Genomic DNA, 20,080 nt, shown 5'->3' on the forward strand with positions numbered 1-20,080 from the left:
TCAAATCCTCAGTGCATTTTTATTAAATGAATGAATAATTGAAAGAATGAAGGTAGGGTTGTCTAGACAGGTGTGGCACAAAGGCACCCATGCATGCATGCCCTAGGGAGGACCTTTTCTTGTTAAAATCCATTTAAATTCCTGTCTACTCTTTGAAAGAAGAACAGAACAACTACCAGGCTGAATGGAATGAAGTCCAGGAATGCACGCCATTGGAGAGATATTTCCTTTAGATTGTCAGGGAAGGAAGAATCTGGTTTCAGGAGCCCAAACAAGGGAGGTATTCTTTTGGGTTCCAGTGAAAAATGCTTCTAGAACATTTGGGTTTGCTTATTTGTCACGCGGGACATCAGAATAATTTGGTGGCGAGTTCTCTGGTTCTGGGATGACCGCTGGGTTTGTCACATAGACATTTGGGATGACCACGCCCACCTGGAAAACACAGGCAAACAGAAAGTGTACCAGTGATGAAGCAAGAAGGACTGGGCATGCCTTTAGGTACCAAGGGAGCCCTCCTGTTCCTGGGCAGGAAGGGGAGTAGGATGAACCTTCTAGTCTCCACCCTCTTTGGGACCTCTTCCCATCCTCCGAGGAGCCTCTGGGACTTACGTTGTTGGTTTGGTAGCAGGTCAGCTGGCAGCCAAAGTGGGCAGATATACTTGCAATGAACACCTCCAGGATGCAGAAGATGAGCAGCAAACCAGAAACGGCCATTCCAGGGACCTGGAACCAGAATGGACCAGGAGGACCTGAGTGCATGTCTGGGAGTCTGAGCTCTGACTCTGCAGTGGCCATCTCTATGGCTTTGATGAAGTCCCCTAACCTCATCTCAGCTTTGTGGGGAAAATACCTCACTGGGTTTTTGTGAAGGCCAAGTGTGTCTGTGAAACAAATTTTATCTTAACACTTACTAGCAATGCTGCCCTAAAAGAGAGGATAGTCACTGTCTAGGGAAACCCCTTGACACTTGCTTCAGCTGTCAGGGACCTGAGGGTATGGTCTGGAGTTAAGACAGTGAAACAGTGGAACTGTTCTGTGTAGGAAGTGAATAGAAATTTGGGAGTATGGACAAGCCACAGAGAGAAGCAATATGGGTAGAGGAGAAAGATGGGACTGAGCAAGGTGGTGGCAAGGTGGCAGCTGCAGAAAAAGGCATCTCATGAAAAGATGACACTTCACAAAACAGGAGTATCTAATCTTCAGGAATCAGTAGTTTCCTAGGTTCTGATGTAAACCTCTACCATTTCTCTGAACTTTTAGAGAAAGTCAGCTACTCAGGTCATTCTCTTGGCTGTGACAGTGCCATTTTGTAGAGGCAAGTAATTGGGGCTGTCTTAGGCTTGGGAAAAAAGAGTGAGTGAAAGGCCCCCAAATTTGAACTAGTTCAGCAAAAATAGATTTCACCTAAGGACCTGGGGAAATCCAAGCCCCCTCCTTGCTATTCTCCAAGATTACCCAGGAGAATGGGGTCTCCCACTGTGCCTGGGGAGAGAGTTTGAGCAGAATCTATTTTCATCTCAAAGAACAGGGCTGAATGGCCCCAACTGCCATATGGATTCCAATCACACGAAATACTAAATATGAAAGTAAAAGTGCACAGTACATGGTAGTAGGTACCAAATATATGTTATTGATTATAATTTTGAAATGACACAGGTGAGAGTCAGCTGCTCAGAGAATTCTCCCTTTTGGAGAGGCCCCGTCTTTCCTTCTTTCCTTTGCCTCCCTCTCAATTTAGCAAGTATTTACTAAATATCTGTTTGATACAAAGGGCTCAGAGAAGCATCCCAAGAGGCACAGTTGAATAAGGGAGACAGATACGGATGTGGATAATTACAATCCACATCAGACAGAGTAAGAGCTATAAAAGAGTGGGGGGAAAGGTGTCTCGAGGGTACTGAGGAGAGCGAGAGATGGAATTCACCCTACGTGAGTTAGAGAGGGTGGGGGTAGAAAAGGGTGGTCCAAGCAACTGGAAAGGTGGGATGATGAGGTCTTAGTCAAAGAATCACAGAGTTTCAGGAAGGAAGTGTTTTCAAATGATTCTGGTCCTTTCTAAAGTTGTTTTAAAAACAATTCTTTTACAAAGAAAACCCGTCATGGAAAAGGGGTCCTTCAAGCAGCTTAGATGGATTTCCCAAGTGGTGGTTTAGTGGTAAAGAATCTGCCAGTGCCTGCCAATGAAGGACACGCAAGAGACATGAGTTTCATCCCTGGGTCGGGAAGATTCTCCAGGAGAAGGAAATGGCAACCCACTCCAGTATTCTTGCCTGGGAAATCCCATGGAGACAGGAGCCTGGTGGACTATAGTTCATGGAGTCACAAAGAGTCGGACATGAGTGAGCTACTGAGCGCACACACAGAGTTTAGACATGTATCATTTGATGGGTATTAATTAATGCTTGTCGAGCTCCTGGAGCACCCCATCCCTTGGGTCATCATTTCCAAAGATGAAGTCCAGCTCTTCTTGTTCAGATGCCAGGCCTGAGGTCTGAGGGTGGGGTGGGCAACTGGGGTGGGAGGAGCTCTCCTTCTGAGATCAGAAATGGGCAGAACCAAGATCAGAAGCCAAGTTTTCTGACTTGAAGTTCCTGCAGCCTCCACTCCAGGGCACTGGCAGTGCTGCGTGGTTTAGTCTTTCCTGAGCCTCTTCCCCTCCCACCCATCTCCACTCCCTCAGCTCTTCAACCTGCACCTGCCTCCTCATTTCTTACAATGAGCACTCCACGCCTCCTGTTTCCCAGAAGAAAAGACACGAGCATTCTTCAGTGCCTGCCTCTCAGGGTGATGGCTGGGGGGGTGGGGGGGGAGGAGCAAGAGGTTCGGGGGAGCAAGGGATTGGAAGGGAAGTGAGCAGCAGGGCACACAGAGCTGGAACCAGGTCTCTGGGCAGCAATAAATACCTGGCCGAGGAATTTAGACTTTAATCCTAAAGCAACTGGGAGCCATAAAGTGTTTCCAGAAAGGGAGAAACTCAAGATACTTTTGATAAAAGACATGGGCATGGTCGATAGGTTCTCTGGGGAGAGGCTTTTCTCACAAATCTTGGAGACAAAAGTCTTGGGAAGGACTTCTGATCAAAACAAATAACAATTAATGGTTTCTATTTACCGAGTATAGGCCAGGCCAGGCACATTTACTTGATTTGACAAATGGTTATGAACTGTCAATTATGTTCCAGACATGGACCTGGGTATTTGAGACAGGGCAGTGAATGAAACAGAAAAATGTCCCTGCCCTTATGAAGCTTATATTCTAGTGGGAGGAGACAGTAAGCGTGAAATATGCTGCTGCTACTGCTGCTAAGTCGCTTCAGTTGTGTCCGACTCTGTGCGATCCCATAGACGGCAGGCCACCAGGCTACCCCATCCCTGGGATTCTCCAGGCAAGAACACTGGAGTGGGTTGCCATTTCCTTCTCCAAAGTGAAGTCTCTCAGTCATGTCCGACTCTTAGTGACCCCATGGACTTCAGCCTACCAGGCTCCTCTGTCCATGGGATTTTCCAGGCAAGAGTACTGGAGTGGGGTGCCATTGCCTTCTCCAAAGCATGAAATACAACAGACAAGTAAATTGCAGAATTCGTCAGATGATGGTAAGGCTACTGGGAAGTAAATTGGGGATGTGGGAGAGAAGGATCCTGGGATAGTGTAGGTGATGCTTTTAAGTGCGCTCGTTCTGTCATTCAGGTGGGTCTCTTTGAGAAGGTGGTTACTAAGAAACAGCCTGAAGGACCAGGGGGCTGGGGGAATAGACGAGGAAACTCTCCAAGCTTGAAGATGGAAACATGCCTGGTGTTTTGCGGAAACATCAAGGAGGTCAGTGTGGTTCAAGTGGGGAGAGCCAGAGGGTGGGGTCAGGGGCCACAGAGGCCAGCATCTTTAGGCTCCTGTAAGGACACTGGCCTTTTTTTTGGTGTGTGTGAGTAAAATGGGAGCAGTGGCAGGTTTTGAGCAGAGAAGTATACATCTCAGAAAGGCTCACTCTCACTCTAGTTACTGTCCTTACAGCTGTAAGGAGACAAGGGAGGAGCAGGGAGAGTGGTTAGTGAAACAGGCTGAGATCTGGGACCCTCTGCAGCAATGCTTGTACCTGGACGCACCTCTTCCTGAACAACAAACTACAAAGAAACTGCTGCTGCTGCTAAGTCGCTTCAGTCGTGTCCGACTCTGTGCGACCCCATGGACTGTAGCCTACCAGGCTCCTCCGTCCATGGGATTTTCCCGGCAAGAGTACTGGAGTGGGTTGCCATTGCCTTCTCCGACAAAGAAACTACATGGGACTAAAAATAACTGTTTGCATATTCAGTTGGGGCAAAATTATGGACAAAAGATACAAACAAACCAAAAATCCCAACTGCCACTTCTGAAGAGCCTGGAGTAAAACCAGGGTGTTAGGAGCAACAGCAGCATACTGCACATGCTCAAGGCGCACAACACCACCTGGGGGGTGGGCAAAACACCAAAGCCACCCCTCTGGCCCAACCCCTGGACACACTCCTGTTGTTTAGTCGCTAAGTCACGTCTGACTCTTTTGCGATCCTACGGACTGTAGCCCACTAAGCTTCTCTGTTCATGAGATTTTCCAGCCAAAAGTAATGGAGTGGGTTGCATTTCCTTCTCCAGGGCATTTTCCCAAACCAGGGATGGAACCCATATCTCCTGCACTGGCAGGTGGGTTCTTTACCCCTGAGACACTTGGGAAGTCCTACGCTCACCTCATGCAAGGAACAAGCTTACCCTGCCCGCCCCCCACCCTCCCACCCTCCCAGCAAGCAGGGGAACCTGTTGTTTGTCCTCGCTCACATCCTGCTGCAACAGGGGCCCCTATAAAGCCTTGCTTGAATTTCTTGTCTGACCTCTAGTCAATTTCGATTGACTGGGGAAGGCCAAGAGCCTAGGTGTTATCATTAGGAAGCTGAGAGGTCATGGTGACTCTGGCCAGAGAGGAACTGGAGGAACTGGTGAAAATGGTTGGATGCTGGATGCATTTTAAAGGTAGAGCCAACAGGATTCCCTGAGGAACTGGCAGGGAGGCGTGAGAGAAAGAGAGGGTCAATGATTACTCCAAGGTTTATCCTGAGTGACTGGAAAGACACAGTTGTCATCAACCGGGATAAGGAAATCCAAGGGAAGGTCTGGGAAGTAAAATCTGGAGAAGAGAGTTGGATACATTCATTTCAAAACGTTGTGTGGACAGTTGATCACAAGAGACTGGAGTATGGGAGAGAGATTTGGGTTGGTGCTCTTTACTCTGTAGAAGGTATTTGTGGTTAACATCAGATGAAATTGCCAAGGTAGTGCAAGCAGGGGGGAAAAAGAGGACCAAGGACAGCCTAGGAGACTGGGAAAAAGAGCAGAACCAGCAAAGGAGAGGGAGGAGAGAGAGAAGAGGAGGACCAGCTGCAGGGTGCAGCCTGGACACCGTGAGACATCCATCACAGAGGAGTCCTGACTGGGGACTTAGAGCATAGGAAGTTTTTGGAGAAGTGAAGCAGAAAGTCTGATTAGAGTCGGCTCAAGAGCAAATGTAAGAGGAGAGAGAGTTGGAGACAGTGAGGGCAGACAAATCTTTTTAGGATTTTTCTGCAAAGAGGACCGGAGAGATAGAGTGGTATCTGGCCTGAGAGAAGGTTGGTTGGTTTTTTACAATGGAGGGAACAAAAGCATCTTCATATGCTGATGGGAAAGCTCCAGTCAAAGGGGAGAATGGCTGATATAGAAGAAAGGCCGTGAGGAGGGGGAGGAGATGAACTCTGCTGTACAGATGGAGAGGTTGAATTTACACGAGACTCATCTATAGCTGGTTTCTTGTATCCAGCAGCCATGAGCCCTGTGTGGCTGTTGAACACTTGAGATGTGGCTAGGCTGCAAGTGCAAAATACACCGTGGATTTCAAACACTTCATATCTCAAATATGAAATATAAAGATAATTTTTTACATGAATTACATGTTGAAATGACATTTGAATATATTGGATTAAATAAAACATATTATTAAAATTAATTTCATTTATTCCCCCCTTTTAGGATGATGACTAGAAAATTCAAAATCATATTCATGGCTCATGTCCTATTTCTATTGGATGGCGCTGGTGTAAAGCACAGGTTGGCAAATTATGGTTGCATCCTGCCTGTTGCCTATTTTTGTCAATAAAGTTTTATCAGCACATAGTCAAGCTCATTTGTTTCTGTATTTTCTATGGCTGCGCTCCCACTACAAGATAGGGTGGAGTAGTTGCAATAAAGACCAGATGGCCTGCAAAGACTTAGATATTTACTCTCTCACCCTTTACAGAAAATCTTTACTGACTCCTTGTCCCTAGTGATGGGGAGGAAGGCAAAAAAGTGAGTAGAGGCAGGTTGGCAGGTACATATGCATTAAATGTATAATTACATAAATGAAATTATAAATTAAAAAACTTCCTAACAGTGTCATATGGTAGACACTCTTTTACAAAAGTAGAAACTAAGAATGATCAGAGACTTTAAACTCTGTTTCAATTCTTACCACACTTGGAGGACAGGGTTGGTTGGTGGGCCCTTTCTTCTTTTTGTTATTGGAATATAATTGCCTTACAATGCTCTGTTAGTTTCTGCTGTACAACAAAGTGAATCAGCTGTAAACATACACATATCCTCCTTCTTGGGCATCCCTCCCCCGACACCTCACCCATCTAGCTCATCACAGAGCACTGAACTGAGCTCTCTGCTATACCACAGGTTTCCACTAGCTAACTATTTTATACACAGTAGTGTATTGCTATCGGCAAGTCCAGTGTATTTATAGCAAACTGGTCTCCTAATTCATTTCACCCTCCCTTTCCTGCCCAGTGCCCACACATCCATTCTCTACATCTGCTTCTGTATGCCTGCCCTGGGAACTAGATTGATATGTACCATTTTTCCAGACTCCACATATATGTGTTAATATATGATATGCATTTTTCTCTTTCTGATTTACTTTACTCTTTAAGACAGACTCTAGGTCCATCCATATCTCTACAAATGACTCAATTTCATTCTTTTTCACGGCTGAGTAATATTCTATTGTGTAAATGCACCATGTCTTCTTTATTCATTCATCTGTCAGTGGACACAGGTTGTTTTCATGTCCTGGCTATTGTAAACAGTGCTACAATGAACATTGGGATACATGTGTCTTTTTAAACAGAGCTGGAGGAATCAGGCTTCTTGATTTCAGACTATACTGCAAAGCTACAGTAATCAAGACAGTATGGTACTGGCACAAAAAACAGAAATATAGATCAATGGTATAGGACAGAAAGCCCAGAGATAAACCTACATACCTATGGTCACCTATTCTATTACAAAAGAAGCAAGAACATACAATGGAGACAAGAAAGTCTCTTCAATAAGTGGTGCTTGGAAAACCGGATAGCAGTATATAAAAGAATGAAATTAGAACACTACCTAACACCATACACAAAAATCAACTCAAAATGGATTAAAGGCCTAACTGTAAGGCTGGACACTATAAAGCTTTTAGAGGAAAGCATAGGAAAAACACTCTTTGATGTAAGTTACAGCAAGATTTTTTTGACCCACCTCCTAGAGGAATGAAAATAAAAACAAAAATAAGCAAATGGACCTAATTAAACTTAAAAAGTTTGCATAGCAAAGGAAACTGTAAATAAGCCAAAAAGACAACCTTCAGAATGGGAGAAAATATTTGCAAGTGAAGTAATGGTCAAAGGATTAATCTCAAAAATATACAAACAGCTCATGCAGCTTAATGAAAAAAAAATGAACAACCCAATCAAAAAATGGGCAGAAGACCTAAATAGATATTTCTCCAAAGAAGACTCACAGATGGTCAAGAGGCACTTGAAAAGATGTTCAACATCATTAATTATTAGAGAAATGCAAATCAAAACTACCATCAGGTATCCCCTCCCACCATTCAGAATGACCATCATCAAAAAATCTACAAATAAATGCTAGAGAGGGTATGGAGAAAAGGGAATCCTTTTGCACTGTTGGTAGGAATATAAATAGGTATGGAAGGTCCTTAAAAAACTAAAAATAGAACAACCACATGACCCAGCAATCCCACTATTAGGCATATATCCTGGGAAAACCATATTTCAAAAACATACATGTCAGGCCCTTTCCAACAATTTCTAAACCAAACTAAGGTGGAACCGAGGGGGGCAATGGTCAGGAGGGATACTCACCCTGCCCCAGGTGTGAGAGGGAGGATCATACCAAGGGTAGATGTAGGTACTGTTGATAATTAACTCTACGATGAAGAGTGTGATTCCAACCATGGAGAAGATTGCACTGACGATGTTAAAGCCCACGCTGCTATTCAGCTGAAAAAGATACAAAAGGTCAGAGTGGGAGAGGAAAACCACTGTAACTGAGATGACCAGCGACTCAACAAATATTTCCTAACAGGATTTCCCAGAATCTTAGTTCTGCCGCAAACAAGGCAGTGTTTTGTGCAGAAAGGAGTGTGGCTGGGTTTTCCCTGGTAGCTCAGTGGTAAAAGAATCCACCTGCCAATGCAAGAAATGTGGGTTCCATCCCTGGTCTGGGAAGATCCCACATGTCGCAAAGCAACTAAGCCCATGCACCACAACTACTGAAGCCTGTGAGCCTAGAGCCCGGTGCTCTGCAACAAGAGAAGCCACTGCAGTGAGAAGCCCTCCCGCTGCAACTAGGGAAAAAGCCCTTGTCAGGTAACAAAGACCCAGGGAAACCGAAAGTAAATAAATATTTTAAAAGTTTTTTTATTTAATTTTTTTTAACAGAAAGTTTTGGGGCTAAATTACCTTTGAAACAAAGTTAAGTTAAACAAAATTAAACAGGTCTTTGCTGCAGGACCTATAAGAGCCTTTAACAAGGATTATGGATCTTCCGGGGGGCGGGGGCGGGGGAGGGGGAGGGGGAGACGGTGCTAATAAATAGAAATCTCTCCAAGTTTACCTACCCATCTTCACAGAGTATGTCATTGGACAAGTGTCCCCAAGAATAATCTTTGGGAAACACTCATCCTTTTATCCCATAGGAGATGGGCAGGAAGATCAATCTCTGGTATCTTGGAATGTGACAGGCTCTGGTGGCCCATGATTCTGGGCCACATGCAGAAAGCTGTTGTTGTCTAGTCGCTTCAGTCATGTCTGACTCTTTGTGACCCCATGGACTGTAGTCCCCCAGGCTCCTCTGTCCATGGGAATTCCCAGGCAAGAATACTGGAGTGAGTTGCCCTTTCCTTCTCCAGGGGATCTTTCTGACCCAGGAAAGAATACTGGAGTGAGTTGCCCTTTCCTTCTCCAGGGGATCTTTCTGACCCAGGAATCGAACCCATGTCTTCTGCTTTGATAGGTATATTCTTTACTGTTGAGCCACTTAGGAAAGCCCAGGTACAAATAGACATGCCCATAAATTTTGAGCTTTCCTTTGGAGATTTTCAAATAGATTTCCTCTCGTATAGGGACCTGGCTATCTTGAAGCCTCTTAGGCTAGATAACCTGCTTTTAAGAGGAACCAGGGTACTTTCTGGGCATACTGCTAGGGGACCATGAAGCCTTGTCCATGCTGATTTACAGAGCTCCTTTGGCTGGATTCCTTAGAGAGGCAGGTGCCTGAGCCTCCTTGGCTGTCCTGAAGAAACGGGGTCCCGCTCTGTGTGCTGCTCAGCTGTGGGGGAGCCCTGAGCTCCTGAGAGCTCTGTGCCTCCTCCTGTAAGAACGTCCTTGGGAAGCTATTCTTTCTCTCCACTCTCTGATGCCCTAACTAATGTGGCTGTGTTGCCCTCCCCTCCCCTAAGTCCTCTAGACATTTTCCTTTTTGGAATTCTGGTCAGGTTCATGCGGCCCTATGATTATGTGTGAGCAAGTGTCAGAAGAATTGATGCTTTTGAACTGTGGTGCTGGAGAAGACTCTTGAGAGTCCCTTGGACTGCAAGGAGATCAAACCCATCAATCCTAAAGAAAATCAACTCTGAATATTCATTGGAAGGACTGATACTGAAGCTTAAACTCCAATACTTTGGCCAAAGAGCCAACTAATTGGAAAAAAAACAACCCTGATGCTGAGAAAGACTGAGGGCAGGAGGAGAAGGGGCAGGAGAGGATGAGATGGTTGGATGGCATCATCAACTCAAGGGACATGAGTCTGAGCAAACTCTGGGAGATAGTGAAGGATAGGGAAGCCTGGCATGCTGCAGTCCATGGGAATCACAAAGAGTTGGACACAACTGAGTGACTGAACAACAATGTGTCAGAGCCCCATGTCTGGTTATGAGTATGTGCGTGGATGAGGGAAGGAGTAATCTTCTTTTCCCCCTGGTGTGTCTTTCCTATAGGTCCCCAGCTGGGAGAGTCAGTCCCAGGATGTGACTTACCAGACAAGAAGATCGTGAGTGCTTTTCTGCCAACACCGAGAGGGATCCTGAAATGATGAACTGGCAGAGAAGAGAGGTGGTTTAGAAAGAGGTCAGGGGTTAGGGTCCCTGTCTTCAGGTTTCCATTATTCTGTTTACACACATATTCTCTCATACACACTATGTTCCTCTGCTGAGACCCTAGCTCAACATGAGGGGAAAGAATGAACGAATGGATGAATGAGTGCCTGTTTTGCACCACATCACAGGGCAGTGAAGTGGGATCCAGCAGATTAGTTGTAAATTCTGGCTTGAAACTCATGTGATCTTGGGTAAGTTACTCATTTCTCAAATATTTATTTCTTCATTTGAAAAGGGGGAAAAGGACATGTCTTCCTAAGTATCATTGTCACTAGAAAATTTATGCCCCTCATCTGGCATTTAGTCTATCTTGCACATAGTAGATCCTATACAGAGTCAATGTTGTGTATTTCTTTTCTTTTACCTTTCTACGTGCAATATCTTGTTGGTTTCCTACCCATATCTCAGGATTCATTTGGGCATGGGGGCTCGGGATCGGGAGAAGGAAAGGCTACCAGCTGTACTGCTTTGAGATGTTTTAACCCAACCTCAGTCCTTGCCTGTCTGCACACCTAGGTGAGTACCTTTTAGCGACTCAGAAAAGTATCACATGTCTACAAAACTGATATACTCTGCATATAAGTTAAATAACCTTCTGCTACTGCTGCTAAGTCACTTTAGTTGTGTCCGACTCTGTGCGACCCCAAAGACGGCAGCCCACCAGGCTCCACCGTCCCTGGGATTCTCCAGGCAAGAACACTGGAGTGGATTGCCATTTCCTTCTCCAAAATAACCTTCTAGGGAGTCACAAATCATTCTGAGAATCTGATGAAAGCTATGGACTTTGACAGAAAACACCCCCCAAGTCTTTTACCAGAATGGGGACTCAGAAGCCCTTCAGTGGACTCTAAGCTGAGTCCCCATTTTTTTAATGGCTTATTGACCCTTGAGCATGTGTGGGAATCCTTTTCTCCTGGAGTTCAGGCTGTGGGTCTACACTGAACAACACTTGAGGGCTGTTCCCAATATATTTTTTTATACATGGTGCTTTTGTGGGAATTAGAAAATGGTAGCTCCTCTGGGTTGATAAACTAGAAAAATATTCCCTGCCCTCTGGGGTGGGTGGATTAGGAAAGTGGCCTTTCTGGGTGAATGCTGTCTTGCATTGTCTAGTAACCCTTGGTGTTATGGATGAATTATGTCCCCTCAAAACATATCTTTTGAAGCCCTAACCTACAGTACCTCTGAATGTGACTCTCTTTGGAGACAGGGCCTTTAAATAGATGATTAAGGGGGATTTTCATGGTCCCCAGTGGTTAGGAATCTGCCTTGCAATGCAAAGGATGTGGGTTCAATACGTGGTCAGGGAACTAAGATCCCATCTGCCACTAAGCCCATGCACACAACTACTGAGCCTGCATACTGCAGCTAAGTCGCAGCACAGCCAAATAAACAAATAAATACATGAAAAATCAACCAAACAACCACCAAAAAATTTGACTTAAAAAAGAGCTGACTAAGGTTAAAGGGGATCATCAGGGGTGGACTTGGACCTGAACCAATATGACTTATGTTCTTAAGAAACGAGGAGATTAGTGAGTGTTAATGGCCTTGGTAGGGAGGCCAGAGGTCCCCAAGGAGCAGGAGGAAATAAAATTACAAGTGGCAGACGTTTTTTTCTTTTCTCTTCTAATCGTGTGTTGTCATGGTGATATCTGGTTCTGTCTGAACTTAACTTTATCTCAAACCTTGGGCTAACCAATGTGTTTTTCTCATGGAAATCTCTTCCTTAAGCTATGCTAATGAACTATGTATTTGCTTAGAAGTCTGCCTTTCTTCACGATTCATGTCAATTGTTTCATGGCTGGGGATGACTCACCTTGTGCCAATGCTATCTCAACATACATGTGGGTGAGGGGCCTGGTGCAACTCTCAGTTTTGAGGTGTTCCCTTTCTCGAATTAGCAGCTTGCTAATAGGTATATAATTCCTTGCTAAAAACTAACAAGGGGGCACTCTTTCTGTCCCCTTCTGATGTCTATGTCAGAAGCTTTTTCTCTATCTCTTTTATACTTTAATAAAACTTGATTACACAAAAAGCTCTGAGCGATCAAGCCTTGTCACTCACCCCATATCAAATTCCTCTTCTTCGGAGGCCAAAAATCCCAGCATTGTTCACAGCTCAGCTTGTAGCAGCAACTTTTCCTTAGCGTATACACACACACACACACATTTTCATTAGGGTATGCACACACACACACAACACATTTTCATTAGGGTATGCACACAAACACACACATTTTCATTAGGGTATGCACACACACACACACACACACAACCATGCAAAGACTCAAGGGAAGAGATAGCTGTTTACTAGCCAAGGTGAGAGGCCTCAGCAGAAACCAAACCTGCTGGCACTTTGATCTCAGATCTCTGCCCTCTAGAACCGTGAGATACCACATTTCCGTTGTGTAAGTCACCCAGTCAGTGGTACTCGTCAGGGCAGCCCAAGCAAAGTAGTTCGTTTAGTGAACAAGACCTGAGCTGGGTTTCCATCCAGCCTGCCCCTTTGGCTGGGAACCTGCAGGGCACAACTTGACAAGGTGGCCCAGTGTGCTGGCACTTTCTGAGAACCTGGTTGCGAGGTGACTCGTATTACTCACCCAGATGCCTCCCCAGAAGGGAAAGCCTCCGTAGAATGAAACAGCAGTATAGTTCCCCGTGAGGACAGTCCCCATGACAGAACCGAGGCCGAGGTGAATCAGGCCGATCAGGATCTGGGTGGCCTGTCAGGAGAGCCACAAATGGAAGCCTTTGTTTCTGAGTCTGGATTCTGCCCCCTTTTTATTTTAATAAATCTTTTGTTTCCCTGGTCTAAAACATAATATGGAAAAATATAAAATTGAAATAAAAACTGCCCACCATTCCCCCTCACTCAGAGAAAACAATGGTTTACATTTTGTTGGATAAACTTCCATTATTCTTTTCAGATATATACATGGATAATTCACAATGTCTCTATACATTTAACATTTCATCATGAACATGTCCCTGTAGAATTAAATATCTTCAAACTTATATTTTTTTAAGGCCTGCCCAGATTCTGTCATGTGGATGTTCCTTGGAGTCATTGGAGCAGAGAGCTTGTATGGGTAAGACTGTTTCTATTTTTTTCATATTATAAATAACACTGTGATGAACATCTTTGTAGATAAATCTTCGTGCTCATCACTTATGTCTTTAGGATATTGTTATGGATTGAATTGTGACTACCTCTCCCCCATCAAATTTGTGTGCTGACATTCTGATCCCCAGCACCTCATATTATAGCTTTGTTTGGAAATACTGTCACTGCAGATAAAACTAGGTCATATAAGGTGTACTGGAATAGGCTGAACCCCTAATCCTATATGTGCGTGCGTGCTCAGTCGTGTCTGACTCTTTATGACCCCGTAGCCTGTAGCCCGCCAGGCTCCTCTGTCCATGGGCTTCTCCAGGCAAGAATATTGGAATGGGTTTACATTTACTTCTCCAGGGGATCTTCCTGATCCATGGATCAAAGTTGCATCTCCTGCATTTTCTGCATTAGCAGGCAGATTCTTTACCATGGCGCCACCTAGGAAACCCTTAATCTTATATGACTGCTATCCTTTTAAAATTTTTTGGCCATGCCACATGACGCGCAGGATCTTAGTTCCTCAGCTATCAAACCCATACCCCTTGCAGTGGAAGTGCTGAGCACTGACCACTGGACCACCAGGGAAGTCCCTGACTGCTGTCCTTTGGAAGAGAACGCCAGGTGGAGAGACACATTCATGAACACAAGAAAACGCCATGGGTGTCAGGATTGAAGTTATGCTGCCACAAGCCAAGGAACTATTACTAGGAGAGAGGCCTGGAACAGACCCTTCCCTAGTGGCTCCTCCTCTGAAGGACCTATCCTTCAGAGAAAGCATGGCCCTGTGAACAGTTTGATTGTGCTTGGCCTCCAGAACCGTGAGAATAAAATCCTGTTGTTTGAAGCCACCCAGTTTATGGCACTTTGTGATGGCAGCCCTTGGAAACTCATGCAGTATGTTCTCACACAAATACTATACACACTAATGGTATACAGATGACAAACATGGCAGCAGATATGAATATATTATTTCCTTAAATTTGCACAATAACAAATTATATGCAATGTCTGTCTCTGGTTTTTTTTTCCATTAATGTCACATCTTGGGGTTATATCCACATTGTTGCCCAAAGAGCTTACTTGTTCTTTTTAAAGCTTCACTACATTTCATTCTTTGGAGGTACGATACATGGCTTTAACCAGGATTTTGTTGATGGATATTTTGGTTGTTTCCATTCTTTTGTGATCACCGGCTGTGCTGCCATGGGTAAGCTCATACCTGTCACACATTTCTTGCATGTGCAGGTATAGCTGCAGGACAAAGTCTCAGAAATGGAACGATTGGGTATTTTGTAAATGTGGCAGATACAAATTGGCCTACAGATTGTGTTTATTGACATTCCCATGGACAGTGAAAGGGGGGTGGGGCTAGGATTTGAGCTCCAGACAGTCTGGATCAGAATCCAGATGCTGCAGTGAAATGGGCCTCTCCTTGAACTACCCAGGACAACCTCTTAGGGGGAAAGTTGTTGGGATCTCTTATTTTGTTAGTTCTCTAATGTGATTTTTTTCTTCTTGGGCAGATATTCCATTCAAGCTCTTTTAGATTTCACCTCATGGTCTGCTGAACCCACTTTCTTCCAGAGACTACATGGATCAACACAGGTGTCAACTTACTGCCTTTTTTCCCCATTGCTTTTCTTCCTCTTTCTTAAAATGCCTGAGTCAAAAAATACAAGGCCCTGCACAGAGGCCCTAGTGATGCTGCACAGCTGAGCTTTCTCATAGATCTGAGTTTGGCGAGGCCGGGCAGGCTCCAACCCCACTTACTAGATTTGGAGTGTCTGTATTTCCAAAACTCCCCCCCTCCTCCAGCTTCAGGCATGTGACCCCCCTCCCTGCAGAGTGAAGTTTCACTTACCCCTAAGGCTTTGCCTTCTTTTAGGGTTCTCTCGGTGGGTTGCTGACTCACACATGGTGGGTTCCCGTGAATTACATGGACTTGGGACTGGTTTGGATATATGGGCACCTGAGACACGCCCCCAGGTAACACTGTATACCCATTTGGGGGTGTCACCACAAACACAGAGTTGGCCATGGGGCCTGCTGAAGTTGTTGGATTCATGCTGCTGAGAAACAAGCACAATAAAATAAATAACAAGGGCCTACTGTATAGCACAGGGAACTGTACTCAATGTCTTGTAATAACCTATAATGACAAAGAATCTGAAAAAGTATACACACACACACACACACAGAGGTTACTGGTGAATTCTGGTCTGCTTTAAAATTTTCTTTTCTTTTTCTACTTTTTTTGGATCAGACCCCCCAAAGCTGGTACAATAAACCCTGCCACATGCTCCACCCCACACCCAGGTTCATTCAAATCTCATTTGGCAGCAAACCTTATCACTGCCCCTCAGTTATCCATAGAAACTATTAGATCAAGGGTACTCACTTTGCTCTGCCAGCAGCGAAGTCTCTCTCACTTCCTTCTGTCTATTCCCAGTTCTTTGCGGTAGGTGGCTTGTTTTTCCTTAGAGAGTGAACACACTGGGTTGGGTTTGGGGATGTGTTTAAAAAAGATCCAAAGTCCACTTTGCTTTCCTCCCAGATACAGACTTGGTTACCAGTTACGCAGAGCTCAGCTTCCACACCCATATTTACTTCCTGATTTGGTCAAAGAACCACTTAATTGCAATTCAGTATTAATTGGAGAAGGAAGAGTTGTGTGTGGTGCTCTAGGAAACACAGGAAGGAGCTGGGTGTACAGTGGTCACATCCCAGCGGTAACACAAGACAGAGCAACCTAAAGAATCCAGTAGAGAAACAAGAGACCCTCGCAGGAGAATGAAGGGGAAACTGATTCACTGGATATGAAGAGATTAGGAAATACTTCAAACAAAAAGTGGAATTTGAAATCAATAAACTGCATGAGAAAAAGTGAGCCACAGCCTGTAAAATAAGAATTGCAATGAACTTAAGTCATAAGCTCTACATCAGAGTCTGTAGAAAAGCAGAAAATACCCAAGAGTGGGCAGGCATATTGGTGCATCCATGATGAACATCATGTGAATTACACAGGCAAAGTGTACAAAAACTGTCGCCGAGGCCATCCTCCCAAGGGAATCCCTGGGTCCTACCGGGGCTGGACCCCGTAAGTGGTGCCCGAACTAGGCTCCCAGTAAGGTAAGCCCCAATTGTGCAGTTTTCAGACAGCTAGGACCCCACTCAAGGGTGCCCAGGACCCCTATAAGATAGGTAAGGTAAAGAAGGGTGTGAAGTAGTGAAATCTTTTCGAAGAGAAAAGTAGAAAAGATAGTAGATTTTCTGACATGGGTAACACTGAAACTAAAGAACGGCAACTCTTTATACAAGTAATCTTGAAACTGTTAAAGAGGGTACAAAATAAATTAAAATAGTCTCAAAAGAAAAAAAAAAAAAGAAGGGAGGCTGTGCTCTACCTCCCGAGGATAGAGAAAGATCTAAAGATAGAAAAAGAGCTAAAGAGTGAAAAGGAGAGAGGAACGGAGGAGAAAGAAATCAGGGAACGCAGCAAGATAGAGAAAGGAAGAAAGGAAGCCAGAAGGAAAAACATAAATACAGTATACTAACGCATATATATGGAATTTAGAAAGATGGTAACAATAACCTGGTGTACGAGACAGCAAAAGAGACACTGATGTATAGAACAGTCTTATGGACTCTGTGGGAGAGGGAGAGGGTGGGAAGATTTGGGAGAGTGACATTGAAACATGTAGAATATCATGTAAGAAACGAGTTGCCAGTCCAGGTTCGATGCGCGATACTGGATGCTTGGGGCTGGTGCACTGGGACGACCCAGAGGGATGGTGTGGGGAGGGAGGAGGGAGGAGGGTTCAGGATGGGGAACACATGTATGCCTGTGGCGGATTCATTTTGATATTTGGCAAAACTAATACAATTATGTAAAGTTTAAAAATAAAATAAAATTAAAAAAAAAGAAAAAGAGATACAGAGAGAAAGACAGGGAAGAGGGAAGAAAAGTTAGGGAAAGAGAAAGAGAGTAAAGGGAAAGAAACGAAAGAAAGAGAAGGGTAGCGAGAAAGGAAGGGGGAGAGAAAAGTGAGAAAGGCAGCGAGAGAGAGAGACAGTAAGAAGGAAGAAGGGAGAATGAAAGAGGGAAACAAGAAGGAAATGATAGAAAGTGAAAGAGAAGAGGAAGGAAAGAAGATAGAGTGAGGGAAAGAAAACTTGAGAAAGATTGAAAGAGAGGAAGGAAGAAAAAAATAAACAGAGGACAGAGGAGAGGACTTACCGGACGCTGCCGCCGGGCGCCCTGGAGAGCCCCCTCCCCCTCTGCGCATATCTTTAAAAACTTACCACCACTTTCTGATTTAAGGCGATCGCCGCCGCCTCCGTTTGCGCCTCCCAGAGCCCAGGAATTCCCCTACTTTGCCCCCAAAGCCTCTCAAAGCGTGGCCTAAGCCTGAGGAAGATAAAAAGTTTTTTGAACAAAGGAGCTTTTAAAGCAGACGCTTACACAGGATACAGAGCCCGCTCCTCGGAAAAAACCCCCTCAGGGGGGGTCTCACCCAGGCTAGGAGAAAACCAAGCGGAACCGGAACAGGTAAGTGGATTTAGCAACAATATTAACCCCTGACGTGCCGGGTTACTCCAATTTCAATGGGAGTGGCTGGCCCCCTACCTGAGGGCGTTGCAGGATTTGTGCTGGGGCGTAGCCCGCTTTCTTTTCAAAAAAAAAAAAAATTCGGTGGTGCCTGGTGTAGTAGATTCTGATTATATTGAAAAATTAAAGTTTTTGATCTCGCCGCCTACCAAAAACTGTGCAAATTAATAAAGGTCAAAAAGTAACACAGCTTTTGCTTTTACCTTATTATCAGACAAAAAAAAAACAAACTTGACTTCTCAAGCTAGGGGCCACAGAGCATTTGGATCTAGTGATCTAGCCTTTTGGGTGCAGGAAATTACAGCTCCAAGGCCTTTAAAAGATCTTTTAATTCAAAGGAATAAAATGTCAGGACGGGGTTACGAGCAGTTATTTAGGCTTTTCAACATTTAAAAGACCACACCTTCAATCTTTTGACTGACTCCTGATATATTGTAGGGTTGTTTCGTCTTATAGAGACTGCTAATATTCCAGAAAATAAAATTACTATCTTCTTGTTATCTGATTTACAAAAAAGAGATTAAACACAGAGATAAAAAATATTTTGTGGGACATATTAGAGCCCATTCTGGCTTGCCCTGCCCTTTACATGAAGGAAATGCTTTGGCAGATGCATTGACTAAAGTAATTGCTTTAAACTTACATAAAAAGATTGATAAGGCCGAAAATTCTCACAAAATTCTCCATCAAAATGCAGCTGGTTTAAGGTATAAATTTCATATCCCGGCCAGATGTGTTGCTAACTTGTGGGAGAGGGTATATTTGTATTTTTCTACAGGACGCAGATTCTCCGATTTGGATCCTGCGTAAACCAAGGAATATCAGCCTCTTTTCTCTCCTCTATTTTCTTAACTGCGAAATTCTTTCCTTATCTCTTTATCTATTCTTTTAATCGCCGAAGCCGTCCTCCCGAGGGAATCCCTGGGTCCTACCGGGGCTGGACCCCGGTAGAGGATCGTGATGGAATAGTCCATGACACACTCACCTTTGTATTCCTACTGACACATAATAGGTACTAAGCAAATGCTTGCTGAGTGAACAGATGAAACTGATCAGATGGCTAGAATTTGGTAAAATGGTCAATGTAAGAACATTATCACAGGCAGAGGGAACGGAGGAGGGCAAAGGCATGAAGAGAGAAGATGTAGGACATATTTTGGATATGGCAAGGTTTATATATTCAAAGTTATGATTTTTCCAGTAATCATCTATGGATGTGAGAATTGGACCATAAAAAAGCCCGAGCATCAAAGAATAGGTGCTTCTGAATTGTGGTGCTGGAGAAGACTCTTGAGAGTCCCTTGGACTACACGGAGATCCAAACCAGTAAATCCTAAAGGAAATCAACCCTTAATATTCATTGGAAGGACTGATGTGCTGTGCTGTGCTTAGTTGCTTAGTTGTGTCCAACTCTGTGACCCCACGGACTGTAGCCCTCCAGGCTCCTCCACGGGGATTCCAGGCAAGAATACTTAAGTAGGTTGCCATGCCCTCCTCCAGGGGATATTCTCAACCCAGGGATCAAACCCAGGTCTCTGGCATTGCAGGAAGATTCTTTACCAGCTGAGCTACCTGAGAAGCCCCTAAGGACTGATGCTGAAGCTCCAATACTTTGACCACCTGATGTGAAGAACTGACTCACTGGAAAAGACCCTGATGCTGGGAAATACTGAGGGCAAAAGGAGAAGGGGGATGCAGAGGATGAGACGGTTAGATAGCATCACTGACTCAATGGACATGAATTTGAGCAAACTCTGGGAGAAAATGAAGGACTTGGAAGTCTGGCATGCTACAGTCCATGGGATTGCAAGACTTGGACATGACTCGGTGACTGAACAAGAACAAAAATAGAGGCTAAGGCAATC

General features: G+C 44.5%; 1 protein-coding gene and 1 long non-coding RNA gene across 7 annotated transcripts in view; one reads left to right on the forward strand and one right to left on the reverse strand.

Moving 5' to 3' along the window:
- Positions 1 to 18,167, reverse strand: MS4A8 (membrane spanning 4-domains A8). Of its 6 annotated transcripts, none has more exons than XM_027532130.1 (8): positions 18,069 to 18,167; positions 16,005 to 16,082; positions 15,468 to 15,675; positions 13,092 to 13,214; positions 10,370 to 10,429; positions 8,196 to 8,333; positions 610 to 723; positions 1 to 432 (listed from the first exon to the last, which is right to left on the reverse strand). In XM_027532130.1, the coding sequence occupies exons 3-8, from the start codon at positions 15,669 to 15,671 to the stop codon at positions 331 to 333; spliced, it is 741 nt and encodes a 246-aa protein (XP_027387931.1). In that variant the 5' UTR covers positions 15,672 to 15,675; positions 16,005 to 16,082; positions 18,069 to 18,167; the 3' UTR covers positions 1 to 330. The 6 variants fall into 6 exon arrangements, with proteins under 6 accessions (XP_027387931.1, XP_027387925.1, XP_027387930.1 ...); XM_027532124.1 differs by having other exon boundaries at positions 17,909 to 18,153; XM_027532129.1 differs by having other exon boundaries at positions 15,468 to 15,672; positions 18,069 to 18,146.
- The window catches only part of LOC113886147, a 14,857-nt gene continuing 12,704 nt past the window's right edge, over positions 17,928 to 20,080 (forward strand). The window contains exon 1 of the long non-coding RNA XR_003509365.1: positions 17,928 to 18,155. This is a non-coding gene — a long non-coding RNA (uncharacterized LOC113886147). The remainder of the gene's footprint in view (positions 18,156 to 20,080) is intronic.

The sequence above is a fragment of the Bos indicus x Bos taurus genome, chromosome 29 (genome assembly GCF_003369695.1).
Source record: "Bos indicus x Bos taurus breed Angus x Brahman F1 hybrid chromosome 29, Bos_hybrid_MaternalHap_v2.0, whole genome shotgun sequence".
In the NCBI taxonomy this organism is placed as follows: domain Eukaryota; kingdom Metazoa; phylum Chordata; class Mammalia; order Artiodactyla; family Bovidae; genus Bos; species Bos indicus x Bos taurus.